The following is a 23,162-nucleotide window of genomic DNA, read 5'->3' as shown; positions in this document are numbered from 1 at the left end:
GGCCTTGTCTACCGGTTTTTACATCATATAACTCCGCTTCTACCAACGGGCTTCTAGAGACAATAACAGTGCAGTTGCATTTGGATTCTGAATATACATCGGGTTCGTCAAATTTTTCACAAGACCCTTTCGCATTCGGTTATCTCCCGACTGCTCCTCTATGCTATCGTAGTTATCCTTCCAGGAGTCCCTTTGGCTTTCCTAGTAGCACTTTTTAAATTTATTTAGAGCAGCCTTGTAGGCATTCTAAGAACCTTTACGCTATTCCGCATTAAAGAGCCTCTAATTTTCGTTCCTGAGCGAGGCTATCTTCTTCGTTCACTAGCATGGCTTCCTCTTTCCTATGTACAATTGAACAGGAAGTGGAGAGGGCCACATTATAGACATCGGTAATGCAAGGAACGGCTTCCTCAATTTGTTCCAATTATCCCAACTCACCAGTGGAAATAAGGTTTTCAAATGAAGGAAGCATTATTGAGTAGAGATCCCGACAGTAGCTCCCTCAACTAAGTCCAGGCTCACGTCAGCCGGAGCCGGAAATTCAAAGGAGCTTCCATGGACCATGCAGGTCGAGTTTCGTGTCCTCATCGCTGAACTTTATGTGCAGATATAAGAAAGAAGATTTTTGGCGTGCACCTTGATATTGTCACACAAGGGCAGGGAACTACAGTTTTACGCCGACTACGAACGGCGATTATATTTTTATGAGAAGATGTTTTTCATGGCATAAATACACTCGGAGATTTGCCATTGCCTGCCGAGGGGCGACTGCTATTAGAAAAAAACTTTATTTTTTGATGTTGGGTTAAATAGGGCCTGACCCCATCCTCTGTGGAATCGTAGCGCGCACTCTTAACCTATACACCACAATGGCCGTCGGGACATTTTTAAAGTTCACAAATATTATTCCCCGTACATCACTTCAGGCGGGGTTTCCCCGTTTTTATCGAGGAACGGTATTTACCCGGTAGAAATCCATCTCTATGTACTATCACTATCACTACACTCACATTCAAAATACACTTTTCCATCTACTACAATTAGCATAGATCTTAAAGTTAATACATATCAGTTGGTCGTTAATCAACTAACTTTTAGTCATCTGGTTAGTTGATTTTAAAAAATAGTCGCAGGTAAATAATTTGCAATTATGCTTTTGATTAAACAATGAAATCAAACTTTTTGTTGCACACGGCAATTAATTTAATTGCAATTACTTTTTTGATAACAAACTACTTATAAATAAAATAAAAACTACGGTACAGACCGGGGATGTGGACGGCTATCATACCATTAATTGTTATTCTTTACTACAATTAGAAATTAGTTAATTGTTAATTGTTATTCTCCAAAATTACAATTAACGAACTGTTAATTGTAGTGTTAGCAATTCACAGTTACACTAATTGTTAATGGTCCTTACAATTAAAATTTGCCCTACACTGGTACATATATACATATGTGTATATTTGTATGAAATATCTAAAGTCCCTACTCATCCCAACTCCTCTGCTTCTATGTACCAATGTAAGAATTATTGCAAACTTACTATTATTTTTTTAATCTAATTTGACCGGACTAAGAATGTTCAAGTTTTATTAAATTTTTAGTTCTGTTAAGAACGTCATTTGAGTACATCTAATGCAATTTTTTCATTCTTTCTTTCAGGTGAGTTGTTGTTGCCGTTGTAGAGGCTATTGAAACGTTGTCGTCAAGCTCAACAAACGTTGGACCCAGAAAACGTGCTCTTCGCACGTGATCGGACCAAAGGGGGAGGGTTGCAAGCTGAGTGAGTTTTAGAGAGTACCAAAAATATTGCCAAGTGAAAGTTTCTGAAGAATTAGCTAATTGTTAAAAAATTGTATAAAATAAAAACCTAAAATCCCCAAACGTAGAAAAACAAATAGCTTGTAGACTTAAAGAAAACTGTATGTATTACAAAAAACTTTCAGCAGTAGAGGTGTCAAACTATCGATAGTTTTGTTTTTTTGCCCCTATCGATAAGTAGTGATAGTTTTTCTCAAAAGAGGTTAAACTATCGATAGTACTATTTGACTATCGATAGTTTAAAACCTCTAGCACAGCCGATTTTATTTATAATGTCTCCATGTAGCTGCGCGTAAGTTTTTTAAGTTTGTCAATTTTTTATTATAAGTGATACTTTCATTGTGATTACTCCTTTAATGGCCGTTTTCTCAAGCAACCCTTAATTGAAAAGCTCCCTTATATTTAAACGTTGCTTCAAACCATGAGGCTATGTCTGAAGTAAAGCATTGCTATTATCGGTGTTTGATGTTTGTATGTTTCTTGGCTGTAAACAAATAAAAAAATTATATTACAAAATTTAAACAAAATATATCATATTTGAAAATTTATAATAAGCACCAATTAAACAAGGCAACAGTGATTTTGTTGCGGCAAATGATAAAGCTGTTTTTGGTAGACTTTTTTATGCTGATTTCGAATCCGTAAGTATAAAGTTTCCATCGGCTCCTGATTTTGAGAAAAACGAGGTCAAAGTGTCAAAAAATTGCGCTTTTTGCAATATTCTAGAAAGTCTAGCACAAAAAACAAAAGGTGATAGAACCTCTAACTGGGGCTCAAATTACAGCTATAACTCTCGGCTACTATCCCTGCGCCTTGACCTGATGGTCACTAAAAGTCATTTATTGAACAATATAAAAATACTGGAATGAATACTGTGCTATTGAAAAAAATAAATAAGTTTTGCCAAAATCAGTTTTTGCTGTTAAATAAATAACTATAAGGTTCAGGGATGGTATTTTAAGCGATTGTAGTCGAAAGTTCAAGCCTTAATTTCAGCCCAAGTGGAAGGCTCTATCCCCTTTTGTTTAATTGCGGTGGGTACTCAAACTTCGCACAAAATCAGGTTTTGCTGTTCAATAAATGACTATAAGTGACCATCAGGTCAAGGTGTAGGGATGGTATTTTCAGGGGTAGTAGTCGAGACTTCTAGCTTTAATTTAAGCCTTATACCGCCTTTTGTTTCTTTGCTAGAGCTTCTAAAATATTGCAAAAAAAAACCGATTTCTTGACATTTTGACCTCGTTTTCACAAAATCTGGAGCTGATGGTAACCTTATGCTCATGGATTCGTAATCAGTACTGACAAGTCAATCAAAAACAGCTGTAACTTTTGCCGCAACAAATTTTTCACACATGATCATAAGAAGAAGCTTTCTTTACTAGGCTAATAATTTTATTTTTAATTGTAAGCTTCAGTAATAGATATGTAAATAAATAAATAAAATTCGATGATAAAATGCTTTACTTAGACAGAACTATACATGATAAAGCAATATTTAAACATAAAGTGAATTTTAAAGTTAAAAGTTACTTAAGAAAACGGCCCTAAGTGTGCTTATATTTTCTTTATTTTTATTTTTTTTTTGTTTTTCGATGCCGTCCCTGTTAATTTGGAACAGTTTTTAACATTACATTGACTATCGATAGTACTATCGATGGTAGCGTTTGACACTATCGATAGTATTGCTGGAAACTATCAAAGAGTAATGATAGTTTTTCTCTGGAACATGGAAACTATCGATGGTGGCACTATCGATAGTTTTACAACTCTACTCAGCAGTCCAACTCCGGCTACGCCACAGTTTTTTTGTATAGAACTCACTCCAAAATTTACAATATTTCAAGCGTATGCTACAAGAACCCAAATCATTGTATAAATAGCGAACCGTACCCCGTCTTCAACATGATTATTTATCCATTCAAAGTATCAAGCGGAAATACAAGAAACTCCAAAATTTGACTAACCCTGGCTTAAATCAATAGTTTCTTCTATCGACGCAGAATCACTAACACTATAGTATGGTTTCAAAAAGAAATTCAAACTAGCTTTTTGCTAGTTTAGTTAAACACGATTTACATGATTCAAGTATGTACTTCAAAGCAATTCTGATTCATTCTCTTTTGTGTTCTGTTTGCTTTTATACGCTTAAATTTTGTTGAATTCCAGTTTTTGGTTCTTTAAATGGGAAACAACGAAAATGTCAAAAGCAAAGCAAGAAACTTGGAACCAGTTGACGGTACAGACGCACATGTATTCTTCCCTTTTCTTCTCAACCCCTCTCTTGGACTAGCAAGCAGAATTGAATTCAATAATTGAACCCATGGTAGAATAATTACCGGAAAGTATTGTCTTCCCAGGGAGCGCATATTCCGATCTGCCTTGTTTGAAAAACGTCACTCTTCCCCACACTAAGGCACTCCGCACATTAAACGCCTAGTTATAATAGTGTAATCGTTCCGGCGTACTAAAGTATGAAGCTTTTATACTGAACACATGTATTTCAATGAAGCTCTGTATATTACGATTCATAATCATGTTTTCGCCTAATCATAAAAACTTCATGAATCGAAGCGCCCTACCATGTGAGGCGCTTGCCGTTTTGAGTTCGGCATTTGTTAACTTTTTTGTGCTCCAAATAAAAATTATTTGTCATTTCAGTAGGAAATAATTAAAATTAATGATTTTGTGCTCAAACTCGTGCCAATTGTATTAAGCCATAAACGTTTATGCAATATTTTATTGCAGAAATGTTCGCGGAAGTGTATTAGTGAGAAATACCGACCAGAAAATGTGCAATGTGTGCGCCGGCAGGGCTTACGCAGGGCGCCCAAGTGTGCAGAAGTCGAGTCGTCATGCATTCGTTTTGACATGACAAAACGATTACCCTACTATGATTAGGCGCGTAATGTGCCTGTGTGTGTGTGTGTGTACACGTATTTTTTTAAACAAACCTTCTTGCAGAGGATTTATTTAATTTGCAAAAGCCGAAAAAAACATTTGCATATTTAGTTAAATAAATTCAAAATATGATGGCTCACTTCATTTCAAAAGTTTTTTCTTTTGTTTTGAAAAGCTATAAAAATTAAGTTGAGCGAAAACAAAAAGCAAAGCCAAATGCAAGTAAAGGAATCAACATAGAACTACGTCTAAATAAAAATAAGGGAGCACGAATTTCGATGTGAAGTAGGAATGTTAATCCCGGGATCCCTTTTACGGTCCCGAAAATCCCGGGATTCTTGGCAATTAATCCCGGGATTTTCGGGATTTTTAATTTGCACTGATGGCAATAATAGAAACTCCTTTTCTTGACCAGTATTGGCTATATTTCTTTTTTTATTTTTATTTAATAGCTAATATTTTTTATAAATGTCCAGCTCATTACACATATAACACCGCGCGATAGTAAATTTTAAACATAACTATCAATATATTCGCGAAATCATGGGTCAAATATAGTAAAATTGCGTTTTAAGTTTTTCACTCTGACGTCAGTAATTTAAAAAATTCAAAGAAATATGCTTAGAGAAGAAGTATGGGTATAAAATTAATGCGGAGATCCTGTAGAATTCAAACGGATTCAAGTTTCTGGTGCAGATGGGCTGGTAAATATTGAAAATGTCATTTTAAAATTTTATTCTTGAAATTTCGCAATATTTGAATGGTCGCCGCGAATAACGTTGTAAGCGCCAATTTACTCAAAACTAGTTTTTTCGCGGATTAGCGTTAAAAATATTCTCGCGTATCATAAGGTCGCGAAATTTCTCAATTTCCACCAGTTTTCTGACATTAACCTACGCTCCAAAGTAAGTAGTGAGTGGAAAAACGTTATTCCATCATTAACATTTTGTAAATCTCTTTCTGACTTAATATATATGGATATACATTTGAATTCACGGGCAAGTTTTTTGGAGACTGCTGCACCGAAAAATGGAAAACTACATCAAATGACTTTATGTGCTTCGTCAAAGACGGTTTTTATCCATTTCTGAGCACTATGTCGCTTACAACGTTATTCGCGGCGACCATTCATTTTTTGTTTTTTTAATTATATGTTAACGGCTTATATAAACTCGATAATATCCTCAAGTTTCGTTCTTCTAACTTTGTCGCCTTAAAAATTACCTATTCGTCCTTGTGAATCCAAAAAATTTTAATTTTTTAAAATCTAAAGAAATTTCCAATTCCTAACTATATGTATATTTCCTCAAACAAAGACTATCGATAGTGGAAACGACAATTAGATAGTGCAAAAAATATAATCATTCGATGGTATCGATATTACCATCGATAGTTTTACAGCTCTAATTTCTACAAAATTTTCTGTAACCTGCAGAACAGACATATAAATAGCAGATAAATATTTTCAATGAAAATTAGTGGCTGAATGTTACCTCAAGAGCATAAAGAGTTATGTTAAAAGGAAAATGCAAGGATATGCATATCAGTTTGGTATTAGGAAAAGTATCCAGTAAAAAAGCAACATCTACCCGGAAAAAGTATAGTTTTGTGTCTGATTGTATATAAGACACTGACTCCAATTGATATTGGGCACGTTCAGAAGACGCAACAGCTGAGTAACTGTTGCGATTGCACCTTCTGAACGCGTTGTTTTGTACCTCTGAGCAACTGAATAGTTGCGTGTTAGATGATCGTAATACTTTTCTGATCATTTGAGACAACATGTTGTGTGTTATTGAATTTGACAGCTAATGTATCAAGCCGTTCAGAAGACGTATTACAATCACTGATTTTTTTTTAGCAACGGTTGCGCTCAACTTCTGCGCCTTCTGAACCTACCCATTGATATAACTAAAGGGTGACAGGTAATAAGATCAACGCAAATAAGGTCAATTGACTTTATTTCCCACCCTGGTGATACTCACCATTGAAAACACAAAAATTTGTTTTATATTTATTTTAACACATAAACAACGAATAAGTTAACATTGATAAAAAAAGCAAAAACAATTCCATGTTGCTCGAAACACAAGTCAAACAATTTCATAGTGCACTGCGTACATATTACCGTTGATTTTTTTAAATTTTTTTGGACTAAATATAAAACTGCATGCCCAAAACCTTAATTCTTAAAAGAAGTAGAAAATTTTTGTAAAAACTCGCTGAATTTTTGTAATTTAGCAAAAAGTTTAAAACGTGAATTTTTACGGTGTTTTTTATAGAATGAACAGTATTTTTATAAGAAAATAATTTAAATTAAATAATAGGAGTCTTCATCTAAAGTGATAAAGGGATAAATTGCTTAAATTTATCAGTTTATCCGCATTATTTCATGAACGCACCTTGGTAAATAATTGCATAAAATTGTTTATTACTTAACTTACAGTGACGTGCAAAACTGTAACATGGTGTAACACTTTTTACTTCAGCCATCGCTATCTTTCCAAGTTCTAACGATTTTCATACTTTTGATGTATATTCTTGTTGGTACATCCCTACTCCCTCTCTCATAATGATTTGAAGTCAATGCAAAAACAATAAAAAAACCAGCAGACAAAAATGTAAATAAAGGCAGATGTTACAGTTTTGCACTCATATATTTTTAAGAACTTTTTAACAATCTTCACGGAAAAAAAGAACTACTAACACAATGTTCAGTACTCTTTTGCTTGTTTCAGTTCCTGGATGCGATTTGGCATACCTTATTTGTATCTTTGTAAAAACTCTGGAGGTATATCCTTAGTTTGCTTTCACAGCTCTTGTACTCGATATTACGGACTTTGATACTTATTAAGCTTTTAGTTGATTTCGCAAATTCTCGATGAGATTCATGTCCGCGGATTGTGGAGGTCATTTGAAATTAGCAAATTTTTGCTTTTGTATCCAGGCTTTGTGAACATGTGCAGTGTGTTTTGAGTGATTTTTCAGCAGAAACTCTTATTTTTTCGACTAAACCTTGCAAATTTTGTTGAAATATGAACAGATACTGTTCCTTACGCATAATACGTACTAACGGACAAAAAAATTTTTTTAAATACAACCCCAAACTATTATTGACCGACCACTGTGATTCACAGGTTTCCTTACATAATGCGCATGGGCTTAATTTGGGTCTTTGATCCAATACCATGCCCGGCCATCTGATTGAAAGCGATTAATTTAGTCTTGTCAGACCAAATAACCTTCAATTGAAACTTAAGAATGTGTTTTTTTATTGCATTCTGTAAGGCCTAACATATCCCAATAGGCAACGGTTCGGTTTTCGTGCGATGCAGCGAAATGCTGCCACACTCGCACATGTATTTTGATCAAATTTGCTTTTTTCTTCTTTTATGATCCCTTGCGCTCAATTTGGCAATTCTTCGCCTCGCTGTCTATTGATTTGCGTTAAAGTTTAATACCTTAAGCGCTTCTGTAATAGTGGCTGCATCGCTACTTGCTGCTAAGTTCACAAGATATCGTACCGTAATATTTTTTGACAGACTTCCTTTGTCCTTGGGAACACATCAGGCTATATTTGCTCTCAGTCTTAACATTTTCATGTAGCAAATTCCAAAATTTTTTGCCACTTTTCGTGCGGTCCCGCCTTTCCACAGTAAATCTATTATTTACATTTATGGTTTCTGATTAACTATGTTATTTACTCGTGATCACTTCTTCAATACAATACAATATAGAAGCAAGTCATCTGACTTCCAACTAAGTAAGAGATAACTGTCAAATGCAAAACTGAGAGTGAGTGCAAAACTGTAACATCTGCCTTAATTTACATTTTTGTCTGCTGGTTTTTTTATTGTTGTTGTATTGACTTCAAATCGTTATGAAAGAGGGAGTAGCGATATACCAACAGGAATATACAACAAAAGGATGAAAGCCGTTAGAACTTGGAAATATAGCGGTGGCTGAAATAAAAAGGGTTACACCATGTTACAGTTTTGCTCGTCACTGTATATGGCTAGTTACGTTTTATTCTTACCTCGCCTATTGTGTTCATTTATATTTATGTGTTCGTAGCAAAAGCGACCACTTGGGAACCTGCAAGGGTTGAATTTTTCTGAAATTTCTAAAAAGTGATATACTTTGGTTAAATAGATTTCCATACAAAGTTTGGCAGTTCATTTATCAAACTGATAAATTTATAATTTTATCAAGTTTATCAACAGTTTGTTTCTTTTTTATTTTATTACAACGCTTTTATCAACTTGCAACGTTGTGTGTCCAAACACCATTCATTGCTATAAAACCTTTCCTTGAAAGGATTATATAAAAGTCTAGACATCTACCTCGCCGCCTGGTATCATATCAAAACTCTGAAGGTAGTGACGCCTCGCCGCAAGTAGTTATATATTGCGCCTAGAAATATGCAATACATACGCTACATTGGAAATGGACGACACGCCATTCCTTTAAATGAAATTAATTGGTGCTCGTATGTATGTACATACATATATGCATGTGTGTGCACCAATCTATTAATACCATAGCTTCCAACTTGGTGCTTTAAGCACTAGATTTAGTGCTTTGTGAAAATTAGAACGCAAAAAAAAATTATGTAGTGCCTAGTGCCTTTTTTAGTGCTTTTTTGAACTAAAATTACTTCGAGATAGTTAAAACCTGAAATAATTTGAAATATTTAAAGCTGTGGCAGCACTAAATTTATAAGAATCTACAAATTTAAATGGACTAAAATCCAAACATGATTAATAAAAAAGCTGAAGTTGCAAATCCACCTTGTTAAATTCTATTCTCGTTGAAAATGCTAGTACGCAATTAAGTTAGGTACTTCTTTTTTTCTTTTCTAATCATTTGTACAGATTTTGTTTTTTTTTACCACCTGAATAAAACACATTGTTTCTTGGTGCTGAATCCAAATCTGGCCTCACAATTGCTCTAGCACTAGAATTTTGAGATATCCTAACCCCAAAGTGCCCAAAGCACGGTTTTTAGTGATATTTGAGGTTATATAATGAAAACATCAAATTATTTGCTCATTTCGAATTAGGACATCATTTTCGTTGCGATTCGAGTTTTATTTCTCCAGATATACCATATATAATGTGCAGTACTTCGGTATTATGTTATGAAAAAGCATCCCTTGATTCAAAAAAATATGGTGCTTTTAGTGTGGTAAAACGCTTTTTTTCCAAGTTTTTGGTGCTTTTTGAAAATCAAAAGATGGCAACACTGATTAATACCGTTGAATTATTTTAATATCTAGTACAGAGCTGGGCAATTTTTGCTCGCGAGCAACGCCAGCGTCGCAGTTCGTATACGTACACAGAAGCAAAGCAGCGAATTTCGGTTCAGTCTGCTTGCAGATTTCACCAAGGTAATATCATGGTCGGATGTGGACTATTTTTCTTCGTAATTTTAGCATGAGCTTGTCACATTTTGTGTAGAAAATTTACAAAATATCCCCAAAGCATAAAGTGGTGTGATTTTCTCAGATCGGTGTTTACATGCATTTGCGACGATTAAAACACAAAATAGTGCGTCCCTATATAAGAACTAGAGTTTGAACAATAAAGAACCTTCAACAAGCCGCAATATCCGTTATGCGGCTATGCCTACGTATTTTACAACGCTTTTATCAACTTGCAATGTTGTGTGTCCAGGAACTTTCAATGTTGTGGATCCAGAAACTTTCAATGTTGTGTGTCCGACACCAAAAAAAGCTTTGCTTTGAAAAGTTCATATAAAAAAGCATAGTGCATAGGGCGACATCTGTAGTGAATAGGGCGAAGTAGATGACATCTAGATGTCGCCCTATATACTACGTTTGCTACAGCGGAAATAGACGACGCGCCATTTCTTTAAATAAAATTAATTGGCGGGATTACACAATTTTTTATATTTTAAGACGTCCACCAAAATATTTCGGAAAAATATTAAGATTTAAGCGAGCTGGACCGATTTGAAAATACCTCCAAAAATGGAGTTTTTTTTATGAATAAAAATAGTTTCTTAAAGAACTTTTTGAAAAAAGTCCCCTCAGATGACAAAACAAATGAGGCTTAAAAATTCTGCATAAAAATATTTAAAAATCTTTTCAACGGAATCGTAATAATGAGATTTTTATACCCGAGCGCACTTGTGCACAAGGGTATTATAACTTTGTTCCCATAACGGTTGTTTGTAACAGGCAAAACGAATCGAGATAGATATAGACAAATGTTTACATAAATGATCAGGATGAAAAGAGAAATCGATTAAGCGGTGACTGTCTGTCCGTCCGTCCGTCCGTCTGTCCGTCCGTCTGTGCACACGATAACTCGAGTAAAAATTAAGATATCTTAACGAAACTTGGTACGTGTACTTCTTTCAGGCGTAGGACGGATGGTATTGAAAATGGGCAAAATCGGACAATAACCACGGCTACCTCCCATATAACGGTAATTTTCAGAAACACGAAAACTGCGATATTTTAGTAACTACTGAAGATTAATCACTCAAAATTGATATTTACAATAACTTTTAGACGAAAAATAAGAATATTATAAATTTTTGAAAAAAGGGCGTAGCCACGCCCACTTATAGTTATATGTGTATATCTTGGCAACCGCTGCACCGATTTCTTCCAAACTTAGCACAGTTGTTCGCCTTGGTACAGCATTCCAAATGGCTGAAAATTTTTAAAATCAGACAATAACCACGCCCACATTCCATATAAGGGTAATTTAGAGAAATACGAAATCTTCGATAAATCAGTAAATATTAAAGCTAACTTATTCAAAATTGACGCTCGCAACAATTCTTTACCAAGAAATATGTTTATGGTTAAATTTTGGAAAATGGGCGCGGCACCGCCCACTTATGACCACATATATGTATATCGGTAACCGTTCTATCAATTTGTACCAAACTCGGTATTTTTATTGTTCTTGCCACATAAAAGTAAACCATTGAAAATTATTGAAATCGGGCTAAAATTACGGCCGCTTTTCATATAACGGTAAATTTCAGAAATGCTTGAAACTGCAATATTTCGAAATTTAAAGACGCTAATTTACTCAAAATTGATACTCCCCGGTTTACCATGTAGGGGTAGCTTTCGCAAAGGGGAAAAACATGTATTTAATACTTGCGCCGGGTATTTAATGTTCGGCTCTGCCCGAACTTAGACTTTCTTACTTGTTGATGTTGTTTTTTTACTTTTTTCAAAGATTGATTTACGAAAAACTTAAATAACTGGACCAAAACTATTCTGATTTAGACTTATGGGATCTCGTTAGAAAGGATATTTTCCCACTATTTTTATTTATGTGCAAAAAAAGTCCTTCGTGTCACAGTACTTTTTTTCAAATACCAAGACATCTTAATTCAACTTTGAATGATATTCGTTCATCCTACCTTTCTCTTTCATCCATTGAATGAGTTTATCAGCAAAGAAATAAAAAGGGTGAGAAAGTACCTTTCCAATGATATCTCACAAGTCTAAATCGGGAGAGTTTAGGCTGAGTTATTAAAGTTTTTCTTATACCAATCTTTGAAAAAAGTTAAAAACAGCATCAAAAATCTCATTATTTCGATTCCGTTCAAATTTTGTTTTAAATTGTGTACATATATCTAACGCATTAATTAATGGCTGAGCCGTTCGGATGTGTCTACGCTAAGCTCTGTATTATTGCCGTGTATATGGTTGTTTTTGCGAAAGTTAAACGAAATTGTAATTTTACTTGAACACTTAAAGCATGCCTTGCACGTGTAAGCAAAAGCTCGACCGTGGTCGCCAGAAAATTCAGTGCGTTAAATGTAAAGAATTTTTTCATTTAAAGTGTGTTAATTTATCGGAAGCCGATGTTGACTTTTTGCATAAAACTGATCGTGCATTTTGCTGCTCATCTTGTACTAAAGTTCGGCGGGACTCACTTCGCTCTCCGCCTCCACCCCATACCGCGACCAAGCCTTTGTCGGCTGTGGATGTCTCTGCTGCTTTCGATGCCCATCAGAATGTTCCAGTAAAACAACAACCGCTGCCTGGCGAGTCGGCTGGAGCTCAGAAAAACAAACTAAAAGGGCATTCGAATAGCAATGAGTTGGAGTCTACCCTCAGTGTTGTTCTCAACGAAATTGTTGGGCTCAGAGCTGAGAATGCACGAGTGATCTCTTTGCTTCAATCTTTGGTTGATGAGAAACATATCTTACTTGAAAAGGTTGATAGTCTTCAAGCTGAGCTTCGCAAAATGCGAGATATGCCAGTTAACCAAGAATGATAGAATACAATATTGCGCCGATTGAGAATAACTTTTGTGTGACGTCACACTGGTGCAATTGTGAGAGAGAAATGCCAAAACGTGAGCAAGAATGGAAGAAGAAGAAAAAATGTTGCAAGGAAAACGTAAACAAGTTGCACAAGTGTGACGTCATGCAAACAACGATTCTGTCAAATTCGTTAAGAGAGGAATAGCGGTTCGAGATCGGCGCAACCTTGTATTCTCTCAATCGTGCCAGTTAACGCCGTGCCTGCTGTAAACATTGCTGATGCTGACTTGTCTATTATGCATAACGGATGCCCTCTCACTCTCACTCCGTCTTCTTCTTCGTCTGCCGCTCCTACTTCAATTGACGCCGTTGACGACGCTGCTAACGCTACTGCTACTGCTGGCGCTGCTGCTTCTGTGTATTCTGTCATGCCCGCACTTTCGCTTGCTGCTGCTGATAAACAATGCCCTACTGATTCGTCTACCAGATTTTCTACGGAATGCTCTCTTATTGCCGCTGTTGGTGTTGGTGCTAATACAACTTTGTCCGCTCCGACTTCTTCGTCTTTCAACTCTTACGCCTCGATGTTAAATTCTGAACAAGAGTCTGAATCTGCTGCAGCTAAAAATTTGTCTTCTCAGATTAATAATTCTCAGATTAATAAAGCTACGACGCCAGTTAATAGGCGAGCTACTCGACGGAATATTGTTGGTACCAACGCAAATACTGAACTTAAAGTTGCTGCTCGTATGCGGTGGCTGCATTTATCCTCATTTGAGTCATCAGTTATTGCTAATAGCATAGTTGAGTATGTATCTAAACATGCTAATATCAATAAGGGCCAACTGTTATGCTACAAGTTGGTAAAAAATGATGCTGATCTAAAGTCTATTACGAGAGTAAATTTCAAGCTTGGAACTCCAGACTCGTTCTATTCGAATCTTTTGTCATCTGATCTTTGGCCAGTTGGAGTAAATGTACGTCCATTTCTTTTTTGTTATAAAAGATGCTAAACAACAATATGTGCAATAGCTAATGTAGTTAACTCATCTCAAAGAAGGCACTTTAATATTTACTTCCAAAATGCTTCGGGGCTGAGAACGAAGTCGTGTGCGGTTAAACGCTTTAGCTCGCAGTTGGACTTCGATGTTTTCGTGATTGTTGAAACGTGGTTAAACAATGATTTTTTTGACTCAGAATTTTTTGACCCAAACCTGTTCGTTGTCTTTCGTAAGGATAGAGATTCCATCAAAACGAGTCGCTCAAGGGGGGGGGTGACGTCTTGATTGCGGTGCAACGCAAGTATCGCCCTTCGTTAATTACATTGGATAACGAAGATACCCTACTCGACCAGCTGTGTGTTAGTGTAAGTGGCTCTAATCTTACTGATAAATTATTTATAGTTGCCTCATATATTCCTCCAAATAGTGTTGATAGTCTCTACAGAGCTCACTCAGATAATATTCTATCATTAGTTACTGGAAAATTTGGTGATAATCATATTTGTATTTCAGGGGATTTTAATCATAGCAACCTTAATTGGTCGCAAAGTTACTGTAATTCGGGTCTTACACCTACAAATCTCTCAACTATTTGTGAATCTTATTTTATTTATAATATTTTAAGCCTGAACTTGCTGCAAATTAACACATTTAAAAACAAGCTCGATAGATTGTTGGATCTAATCTTTCTTAGTGACAATATAAATTTTAATCTGTCTAAATGTTGCTCTCCAGTCACGTCCTCGGATATGCATCATGTTCCTTTGGTTCTTAATGTAGAATTTTATGAGTTCACCTCTGGAACTTTAGTATATAAAATTGCCTTCAATTTTAAACGGTGTGATTTTGCAAGCCTGGACAGTTTATTTGCCGAGTTTACTTCTGATGATATCTTAAAAGGAATTTCGAAGCTCAAAAACTCATCGCAAACGGACTTTGATGGTCTCTCGGCTCTTAAAAAGTTGTCCCGCTCTGGTACTTCCGTTGAAAATGATCTTCAATAAATCTTTGTATTTTGGGAAATTCATTGATGCCTGGAAACTGGCTTCAATAACCCCTATATTTAAGAATGGCAACAAGAATGATGTTAGCAATTATAGACCTAATTCGAAACTCACAAATGTATCGAAGCTCTTTGAAATTGTCGTCAAAGGTAAAATGTTCCACAGTTACAAATCTGGCAGTATTTAGCGAATATTGCATCTCAGCATTTTCTTCAGGTTGTCAAGTTGATTGCATCTACACCGACTTTTCGAAAGCCTTCGACAAAGTTTCGCACATAGGGATGCAAATTTTGGGGAGTAGCATCGATACATCGATGATTCGATGCATCGGAAAAATTAATATCGATGCTAAAATACATCGCCAGAAAAACATCGATATATCGATGGTTTCCGATGTTTCAAAAGTTGTTAGGTTGTAGTCACATTAAAAGGAAAATTTAATACTTTTCAATTCAAACTATCTGTAATTCAATTAGAAATATACTTACATATGGATGTATTTCCCTGTATTTATTTACCACTCCATTACCCTTCCTATAAATAGAATAGAAATGCATGCCGTCGCACAGTGTTTCGACTATATGGAGGCAGGTGGAAATAATAGTAAACCTGCAACAATTTCACTGAAACTTGACATGTGCTCTAGGTTTACTTAGAAATTATGAAATTTGGTAAAGACGGAATGATTGCCACGCCTTCTACTCTTGTGGGCGGAAACATTAAATTTCATCCTATTTCGATGAAATTTAGTTTGTACTCACTTTTTTATTAGAAAAACCTAAATATGAAATATGGGGAAGATTGGATCACTATAACGTTCAAAAATCACAAAAAAATTTGGGCCAGTCGTTAAGTGTGATGGAATTTTGGTAAATTTTTGTTTCCTGCTTTTCACTTTCAGAAAACAAAGGTTATACTATAAATTGACTTAGGTGTAAATACTCGCTTTTTTCCAATGTTTGGTGAGATTTTTTCATTGTTCGAAAAATTCTTTTCGCGAAATTATGCAAAAAGAAATCTGAAATTTAGAAAATCAAAAATTACATATATTTGCAAAGTCGCGCGCAAAGATCAAATTATATATTCTAAAATCACATAAAATTCTCTAAAACAATTGTCTAATTTCAAGACCTGACACTTTTTTTACTAATAATCTTTAGCATCTTATTTCAAAGCAAATTTTTGGTAAGAAAATAGGAAAGTACCAAATAAATGATAAATACCTTCACCTGAATATTCCACGATATTTAAATAATGGATTATGGTTGAAAAAGAAACATTTTCTTTAATGGGTTAATCGCCAAAGGCAACTGATTACTCTTTGGAAATGTATCGTTCGTGAAGAAGGGGAGTGAGTAAATAATGTGAAATGTGGTATTTGTGACTTTTACTTTTCCCTCTCTAAGTCCAACTGGTGTTTTTTATCAACTGTCACCATGACTTTTTTGTATCTGCCTCCATATAGTCGAAACACTGTGCGTCGTAAGTCCGATGAGCCTAAGTTCCAGGGCCCAATTTCGGTGAAATTTCAACGGGATCCCGGTCCTTGTTTAATGACTAAGTAAGCATTTTTAGTATCGAAAGATAAGAGTAAACTCGGAATTTTTGAATGTTCCTCAAAAGAATAAGTAATAAAATTCATGGCCAGTCAAAAAATGTTGGGAGATAAGTCGATGTTAAAACATCGCTGAAACTGGCATCGATGTATCGTCAACTTAGCGATTTTAGGAAATTGTAAACATCGATGGCAAACATCGAATTTTGAGCCGATATTATCGATGTTTCAAGAATATCGATGCATCGTTTGCATCCCTATTCGCACATGGTGTTGATTGACAAACTCGCATGCCTTGGCTTTCACTCAACCTTTCTGCAATGGCTGAAGTCATACTTGTATCGACGACGGTGTGTTGTAACTGTGGATAACGCGCAATCAGAACCTTTTTTCGCTACTTCCGGAGCTCCACAAGGTAGTGTTCTAGGTCCCTTGCTTTTTATATTATTTATAAATGACATCTGTTCTTGCTTTTCTCTTGCTAATTTTCTTTTATATGCAGATGACTTGAAGATTTATTCAACTGTTAAGAATTCTTCTGACATGAAAAAGCTCCAATCCGAGTTGGATAACTTTTATTTGTGGTGCTTAAGATCTCATCTTTCATTAAATATTAACAAATGCTTTTACGTATCATTTTCAAAATCGCGAAATATATTAATAACTCGGTATAGTTTATCTGAGTGTTTCTGCAGTCAGTTAACGAAATCAAGGACCTTGGTGTTATCTTTGACAGCAAATTTTCATTTAGCAGCCATATTAATTTTATTATAACGAAAGCATATGCTATGCTTGGCCTTGTGCGGCGGAATAGCACTGAATTTTCCGATCCGTACACTTTAAAACTGCTATATACCTCTTTCGTACGTTCTCACCTGGAGTATTCAGCAATAATCTGGCGTCCGTTCCACCAGTTCCATATCAATAGGATTGAACGCGTTCGTGTTTCTCAAATTCGCCTTACGATCACTACGCTTTTCTGAGCCCATACCCTCATATAATGCGCGCTTATCGCTGCTCAATCTAAAATCATTAGATAAAAGAAGGTCAACATTGTCTCTAACTTTCATTTTTTGCATTATGACTGTCTTGTGACTGTCCGCAGCTTTTGGGTAGAATAAATTTTAATGTACCGAGGAGGTATCTGCGTGCTTCCCAGCCTTTTTATGCTGAAAATTGCGGAACGAATTATGCCTGTAATGTACCCATTGGCCGTGCAATTTGCGAATTTAACCAGATCTCAACTTCTATCGACCTTGATTTTTCTCTACCTAAGTAAATATTTATCAATATTCTTAATTTGATGCCCTAGTTTAAGCTTGATTGTTAAATAGTCTGTAAGAAATTATGCTTTCATAGACTGATTGTTAAATACATAAATAAAAACATTTTTTTTATATTTTTACGCAAATTTTTTAAGCTTAAACCGTTATTGAAGTTTTTCTTATACCAATCTTTGAAAAAAGTTAAAAACGGCATCAAAAATCTCGTTATTACGATTCCGTTCAAATTTTGTTTTCATTTTTTTTTTTAATATTTTTACGCAAATTTTTTAAGCTTAAACCGCTTTCTCATTTGAGGGAATTTTTTCAAAAAAAGTCTTTAAGAAACTATTTTTATTCATAAAAAACTCCATCTTTGGAGGTATTTTCAAATCGGTCCAGCTCACTTATATCTTAATATTTTTTCGAAATATTTTGGTGGACGTCTTAAATTATAATAGATTTTATAATTCCAATGGAAAAACAGTACCGATTTTTTTTGTATGGGGAGTGATGCAGTCTAATGTATATATATATATGGTACTCACGCACGGCCTTATGCAATTTCCTCACCCCTCGGCGAATACACGTGTAAAATTGGAAGGCTTACCTTATCTTGCAGCTTACTCTGTTGGCCACTAATGCGGCTGTTCTCCCGCGGTGGGCCACTTGTTGAGGGCTTTGTTGTTGCGAACTTGCTATCGCGGTGGACCACTTGGTGGGGGCCTTGCTGTTGCGAACTTGCTCTCGCGGTGGAGCACTTGGTGGGGGCCTTGTTTTTGCGAACTTGCTATCGCGGTGGACCACTTGGTGGGGGCCTTGTTGTTGCGAACTTGCTATCGCGGTGGACCACTTCGTGGGGGTCTTGCTGGTGCGAACTTGCTATCGCGGTGGACCACTTGGTGGGGGCCTTGTTGTATTTGTAGTTGCAGTTGCTGCTGCTGGAGCGCTGGCAAAAATTTATGGTTGCAGTTGCTGCTGCTTTGGCTGGAGCACTGGCAAATTTGTGGTTGCAGTTGCTGCTGATGGAGCACGGGCAATTTTATGCACTATATTTAAAAACCCTCTCTTTGTGTTCCGCTGCTTACTATACTTACTATTCCAATACTTATTTAACCGGTACTCTAGCTGTTGGGGTGTCCTTGCCCTGCAACTCTGCTGCTCCTGCTCCACGGAGTAGAATAAATTGCTCCAACCGAGTTTATGTCACTTACCTCGGATGTAGGGTATTTTCCTCGTGGCAATATATAGGAGCAATTCGATTGCCCGACGTGTTACCCTTGTTAAGCGTGTTAACGGGGGGCGCGATAAAAATTCTCTTTTTGAAGGCAACTTGGCACCTTATGAAAAATGTTTATTTCTTCGAAGTTTTATAACTTTTATTTTATTTTTAAGCAAATGTGGGTCAACCACGAAAAACTTCAAGCCGATCCGGCTCGAAGGACCATATTCGGGATGGGGTGAAATGGGGGCCGGGAATTCCTCTTGAATTCCGCGGCAAACGAGGGTCGAGGAGGTGCTGAATCCCTAAGGTCCTTCGAGGGTTGAATTTAACACACTTAAATTCGCTCAATAAAATTAAAATGAAACACTTCACTTTCACTAGTATACGTGTGTATATATATGTAAGAGCCTAACGGCCACTTTATTATATATACAGTGACGGGCAAAACTGTAACATGGTGTAACACTTTTTACTTCAGCCATCGCTATCTTTCCAAGTTCTAACGCCTTTCATACTTTTGTTGTATATTCTTGTTGGTACATCTCTTCTCCCTCTCTCATAACGATTTGAAGTCAATACAACAACATTAAAAAAACCAGCAGAAAAATATGTAAATTAAGGCAGATGTTACAGTTTTGCACTCATACATTTTTAAGAAATTTGTTAACAATTTTCACGAAAAAAAAGAACTACTAACACAATGTTCAGTACTCTTTTGCTTGTTTCAGTTCCTGGATACGATTTGGCATACCTTATTTGTATCTCTGTAAAAATTCTGGAGGTATATCCTTAGTGTCCTCATGTACTCAATTTTACGGACTTGGATACTTAGTAAGCTGTGCTTTTAGTTGTTTTCGCAAATTCTCAATGAGATTCATGTCCGCGGATTGTGGAAGTCATTTGAAATTAGCAAATTTTTGCTTTTGTATCCAGTCTTTGCGAATATGTGCAGTGTGTTTTGGGTGATTTTTCAGCAGAAACTCTAATTTTTTCGACTACATCTTGCAAATTTTGTTGAAATATGAACAGATACTGTTCCTCACGCATAATGTGTACTAACAGACAAAGAAAATGTTTGAAATACAACCCCAAACTATTATTGACCGACCACTGTTATTCACAGTTTGCCTTACATGCTGCGCATGGGCTTAATTTGGGTCTTTGACCCAATACCATGCCCGGCCATCTGATTGAAAGCGATTAATTTAGTCGTTTTAGTTATTGTCGGACCAAATAACCTTCAATTGAAACTTAAAAATATGTTTTTTTAATGCACTCTGAACGGCCTAACATATCCCAATAGGCAACGGTACGGATTTCGTGCGATGCTGCAAAATGCTGCCGCACTCGCACATGTATTTTGATCAAATTTGCTTTTTTCTTCTTTTATGATCCCTTGCGCTCAATTTGGCAATTCTTCGCCTCGCTGTCTATTGATTTGCGTTAAAGTTTAATACCTTAAGCGCTTCTGTAATAGTGGCTGCATCGCTACTTGCTGCTAAGTTCACAAGATATCGTACCGTAATATTTTTTGACAGACTTCCTTTGTTCTTGGGAACACTTTAGGCTATATTTTTTCTCAGTCTTAACATTTTCAAGTAGCAAATTCCAAAATTTTTTGCCACTTTTCGTGCGGTCCCGCCTTTCCGCAGTAAATCCATTACTTACATTTATGGTTCCTGATTAACAATATTATTTACTGGTGATCACTTCTTCAATAAATTACAATACAGAAAAAAGTCATCTGACTTCCAACTAAGTAAGAGATAACTGTCAAATGCAAAACTGAGAGTGAGTGCAAAACTGTAACATCTGCCTCAATTTACATTTTTGTCTGCTGTTTTTTTATTGTTGTTGTATTGACTTCAAATCGTTATGAGAGAGGGAGCAGGGATGTACCAACAAGAATATACAACAAAAGGATGAAAGTCTTTAGAACTTGGAAATATAGCGATGGCTGAATTAAAAAGTGTTACACCATGTTACAGTTTTGCTCGTCACTGTATATATGTGTATATAACAATATGCTGTAATAAAAATATGTAAAATGTATTAATAATTAGAGGACCTTACTTGAGTGATCGGAGTTCTCTTCCAAAGTGGAAGAGTGTTGGGTGATCGCAGAAGGCGAGTAACAGGACGCGAGAAAAGGAACTCGAGTAACGAGTAACTGTTCTCGCTTAGATCACAGCGACATCTAGAAGTGAAATTCTCTAATTAATAAACATACTTAAGGTGAAGGGGGCTAGCGTAAACAATTTTGAAGATATGTCTGACGGAGTTCGAATATGGGACCACCTACAGCAGAATATATAAACAAATATGAAATGTAATAAAATAAATACAGTAAATACTCAAAAAAAAAAAATAAAAATAAATTTTTTAGTTTCCTATTGATATTTTATATCCAAAAGTAGTTAGTTACAAGTTAGTCACATCAAATGCAGAGGTACCCTTGACTACTTCGCGACCATCGCCATATAAATATAGTTAGCTTTCGTCAATATACAGATAATAGTGTGGTTTAGCTCCTTCCTAGTAGTTAGCTTATAGTTAAAATCATTTCCTGCAGGGAAACAACATGAGCTGCTTACCGCATGAAGTGCAAAAGCAAACTGCTTGGCTGCTAGTGTCGCAAAAGTTCGGTAGCTTGAACGTGAAAGCCGAGTGGCTCCGTATAGCGGAGTGTTGGTATGGTAAACAGCGTTGCCATTTTAGCCGTTTTCCGGCTAGATTTAGCCGGTTATGATAGCAACTAGCCGGAGAAAATTCGATCTAGCCGGCAGCCGATTTGTTAGCCGGTTTGTAAAAAAAAAGTTAGCCGTTTTTAGCCGATTTTACTATTTGCCTAATTTTCAGGTGCAAAAAGTAAACAAGTTGTTCGAAAGCAATAATGCAGACCCAATGAAGATTTTTAATGAACTCAATGGCCCGTAGTCATAGTCAAAATAAAGTCGACTTTAAAGTTAGTTGCAGCTTTTTGACATAATTTTCAATGGGATATCTGTCAAAAAAGCTGCAACTAACTTTAAAGTCCAATGTTTTACTTTCGCATCTATGATCCCTAGTGGTTATTAGCGCGGACACATTTGATCCTATATGCTCCCCGTTGGAACCATACCTTGCTCCATTTCCTCAGTTTTATCACAGTTTTGAAGAGTATTTAAAAACAAAAGTAAGCACAAACGCTTTTGACCACGAAGCCGAGAAAATAATTCGAGAAAATGGTCGCTATTTTATTATCACTTTAATAAAGGAATTACGCCAACGCCTCCCTACAAATATTGCCACACTAAAAAAAATTGACTTTTTTCGGTTGGAAATGCATTAAGAGTAATTAAACCAAAAGTATTTGTCCAACTACAGCAACAAAAACACAAATATAATGCCGACGAAATAACATCCATAGAGATGCAATGGCAACGGTTAACGTTACATACCTGGAGTAATTTAGACTCAACTGTAAAATTTTGGGCCGAAGTTTATCAATTTCGAAATGCCTTAGGAGAAAACCCTTTTGCTGACCTTTGCAACCTAGTTTTTAGTTTTCTTGTTTTGCCTATAAGTAATGCAGAAGTAGAGCGAATATTTAGTTCAATGAATATAATAAAAACTAAGCAAAGAAATCCAATGTGCGTTAAAACGTTAAACGCTATTTTATATATAAGATACGGTTTAAAACGTGAAGAAAAATGCTGCCATAATTTTACTGTAGATGACGATCTCTTAAAATTAATGAACTCAGGTGATATATACAATAGTGATTTATTTGATGATGAGGAATATAGACTCGATATAAATTAATGGTGTTAACTAGTCTTTCGTTTCTTGCGATTTATTTAAATAAAGCATGTGGATTTTCACTAAAACATTTTAGCCGTTTTTAGCCGCTTTTTTTTGCCAATCTAGCCGGACGGCCCAAAAAGTTCTGGCAACACTGATGGTAAAGCGCAGAGTTAGTATGGACCAGCGTTGCCGCTTTGGTAATTTTTAAACAAAATTGGTAATTTTTTTCTTTATTTATCAAGTTTGGTAATTTGGTAATTTATTTTTCAATTTGGTAACTTTTTCGATTCGGTCTTAGATGGTTCTGATTCCACATTAGTAAGTGGCCCGTAAGCGTTTCCT

The 23,162-nt window shown here is 35.9% G+C and overlaps 1 protein-coding gene and 1 long non-coding RNA gene across 2 annotated transcripts in view; both read left to right on the top strand.

Moving 5' to 3' along the window:
* LOC118749295 overlaps nt 1-1,821 on the top strand; it is a 70,177-nt gene extending 68,356 nt beyond the window's left edge. The window contains exon 4 of the long non-coding RNA XR_004994196.1: nt 1,669-1,821. This is a non-coding gene — a long non-coding RNA (uncharacterized LOC118749295). The remainder of the gene's footprint in view (nt 1-1,668) is intronic.
* Nucleotides 1,822-13,283: 11,462 nt separating this feature from the next.
* Nucleotides 13,284-14,253, top strand: LOC118749055. Its single transcript, XM_036483846.1, has one exon. The coding sequence runs from the start codon at nt 13,284-13,286 to the stop codon at nt 13,998-14,000; it is 717 nt and encodes a 238-aa protein (XP_036339739.1). The 3' UTR covers nt 14,001-14,253.
* Nucleotides 14,254-23,162: the final 8,909 nt, after the last annotated feature.

Source organism: Rhagoletis pomonella, unplaced genomic scaffold (assembly GCF_013731165.1).
Source record: "Rhagoletis pomonella isolate Grant_MI unplaced genomic scaffold, Rhpom_1.0 Rhpom_scaffold_00014, whole genome shotgun sequence".
NCBI classification, from domain to species: Eukaryota; Metazoa; Arthropoda; class Insecta; order Diptera; family Tephritidae; genus Rhagoletis; species Rhagoletis pomonella.
The sequence above is the reverse complement of the archived record's forward strand: the minus strand, read 5'-3'. Positions and strand labels throughout refer to the sequence as shown.

Coding starts and splice junctions, on each gene's coding strand:
- LOC118749055 (XM_036483846.1), top strand. CDS start 13,284: ATGCATAACGGATGCCCTCTCACTCTCACTCCGTCTTCTTCTTCGTCT.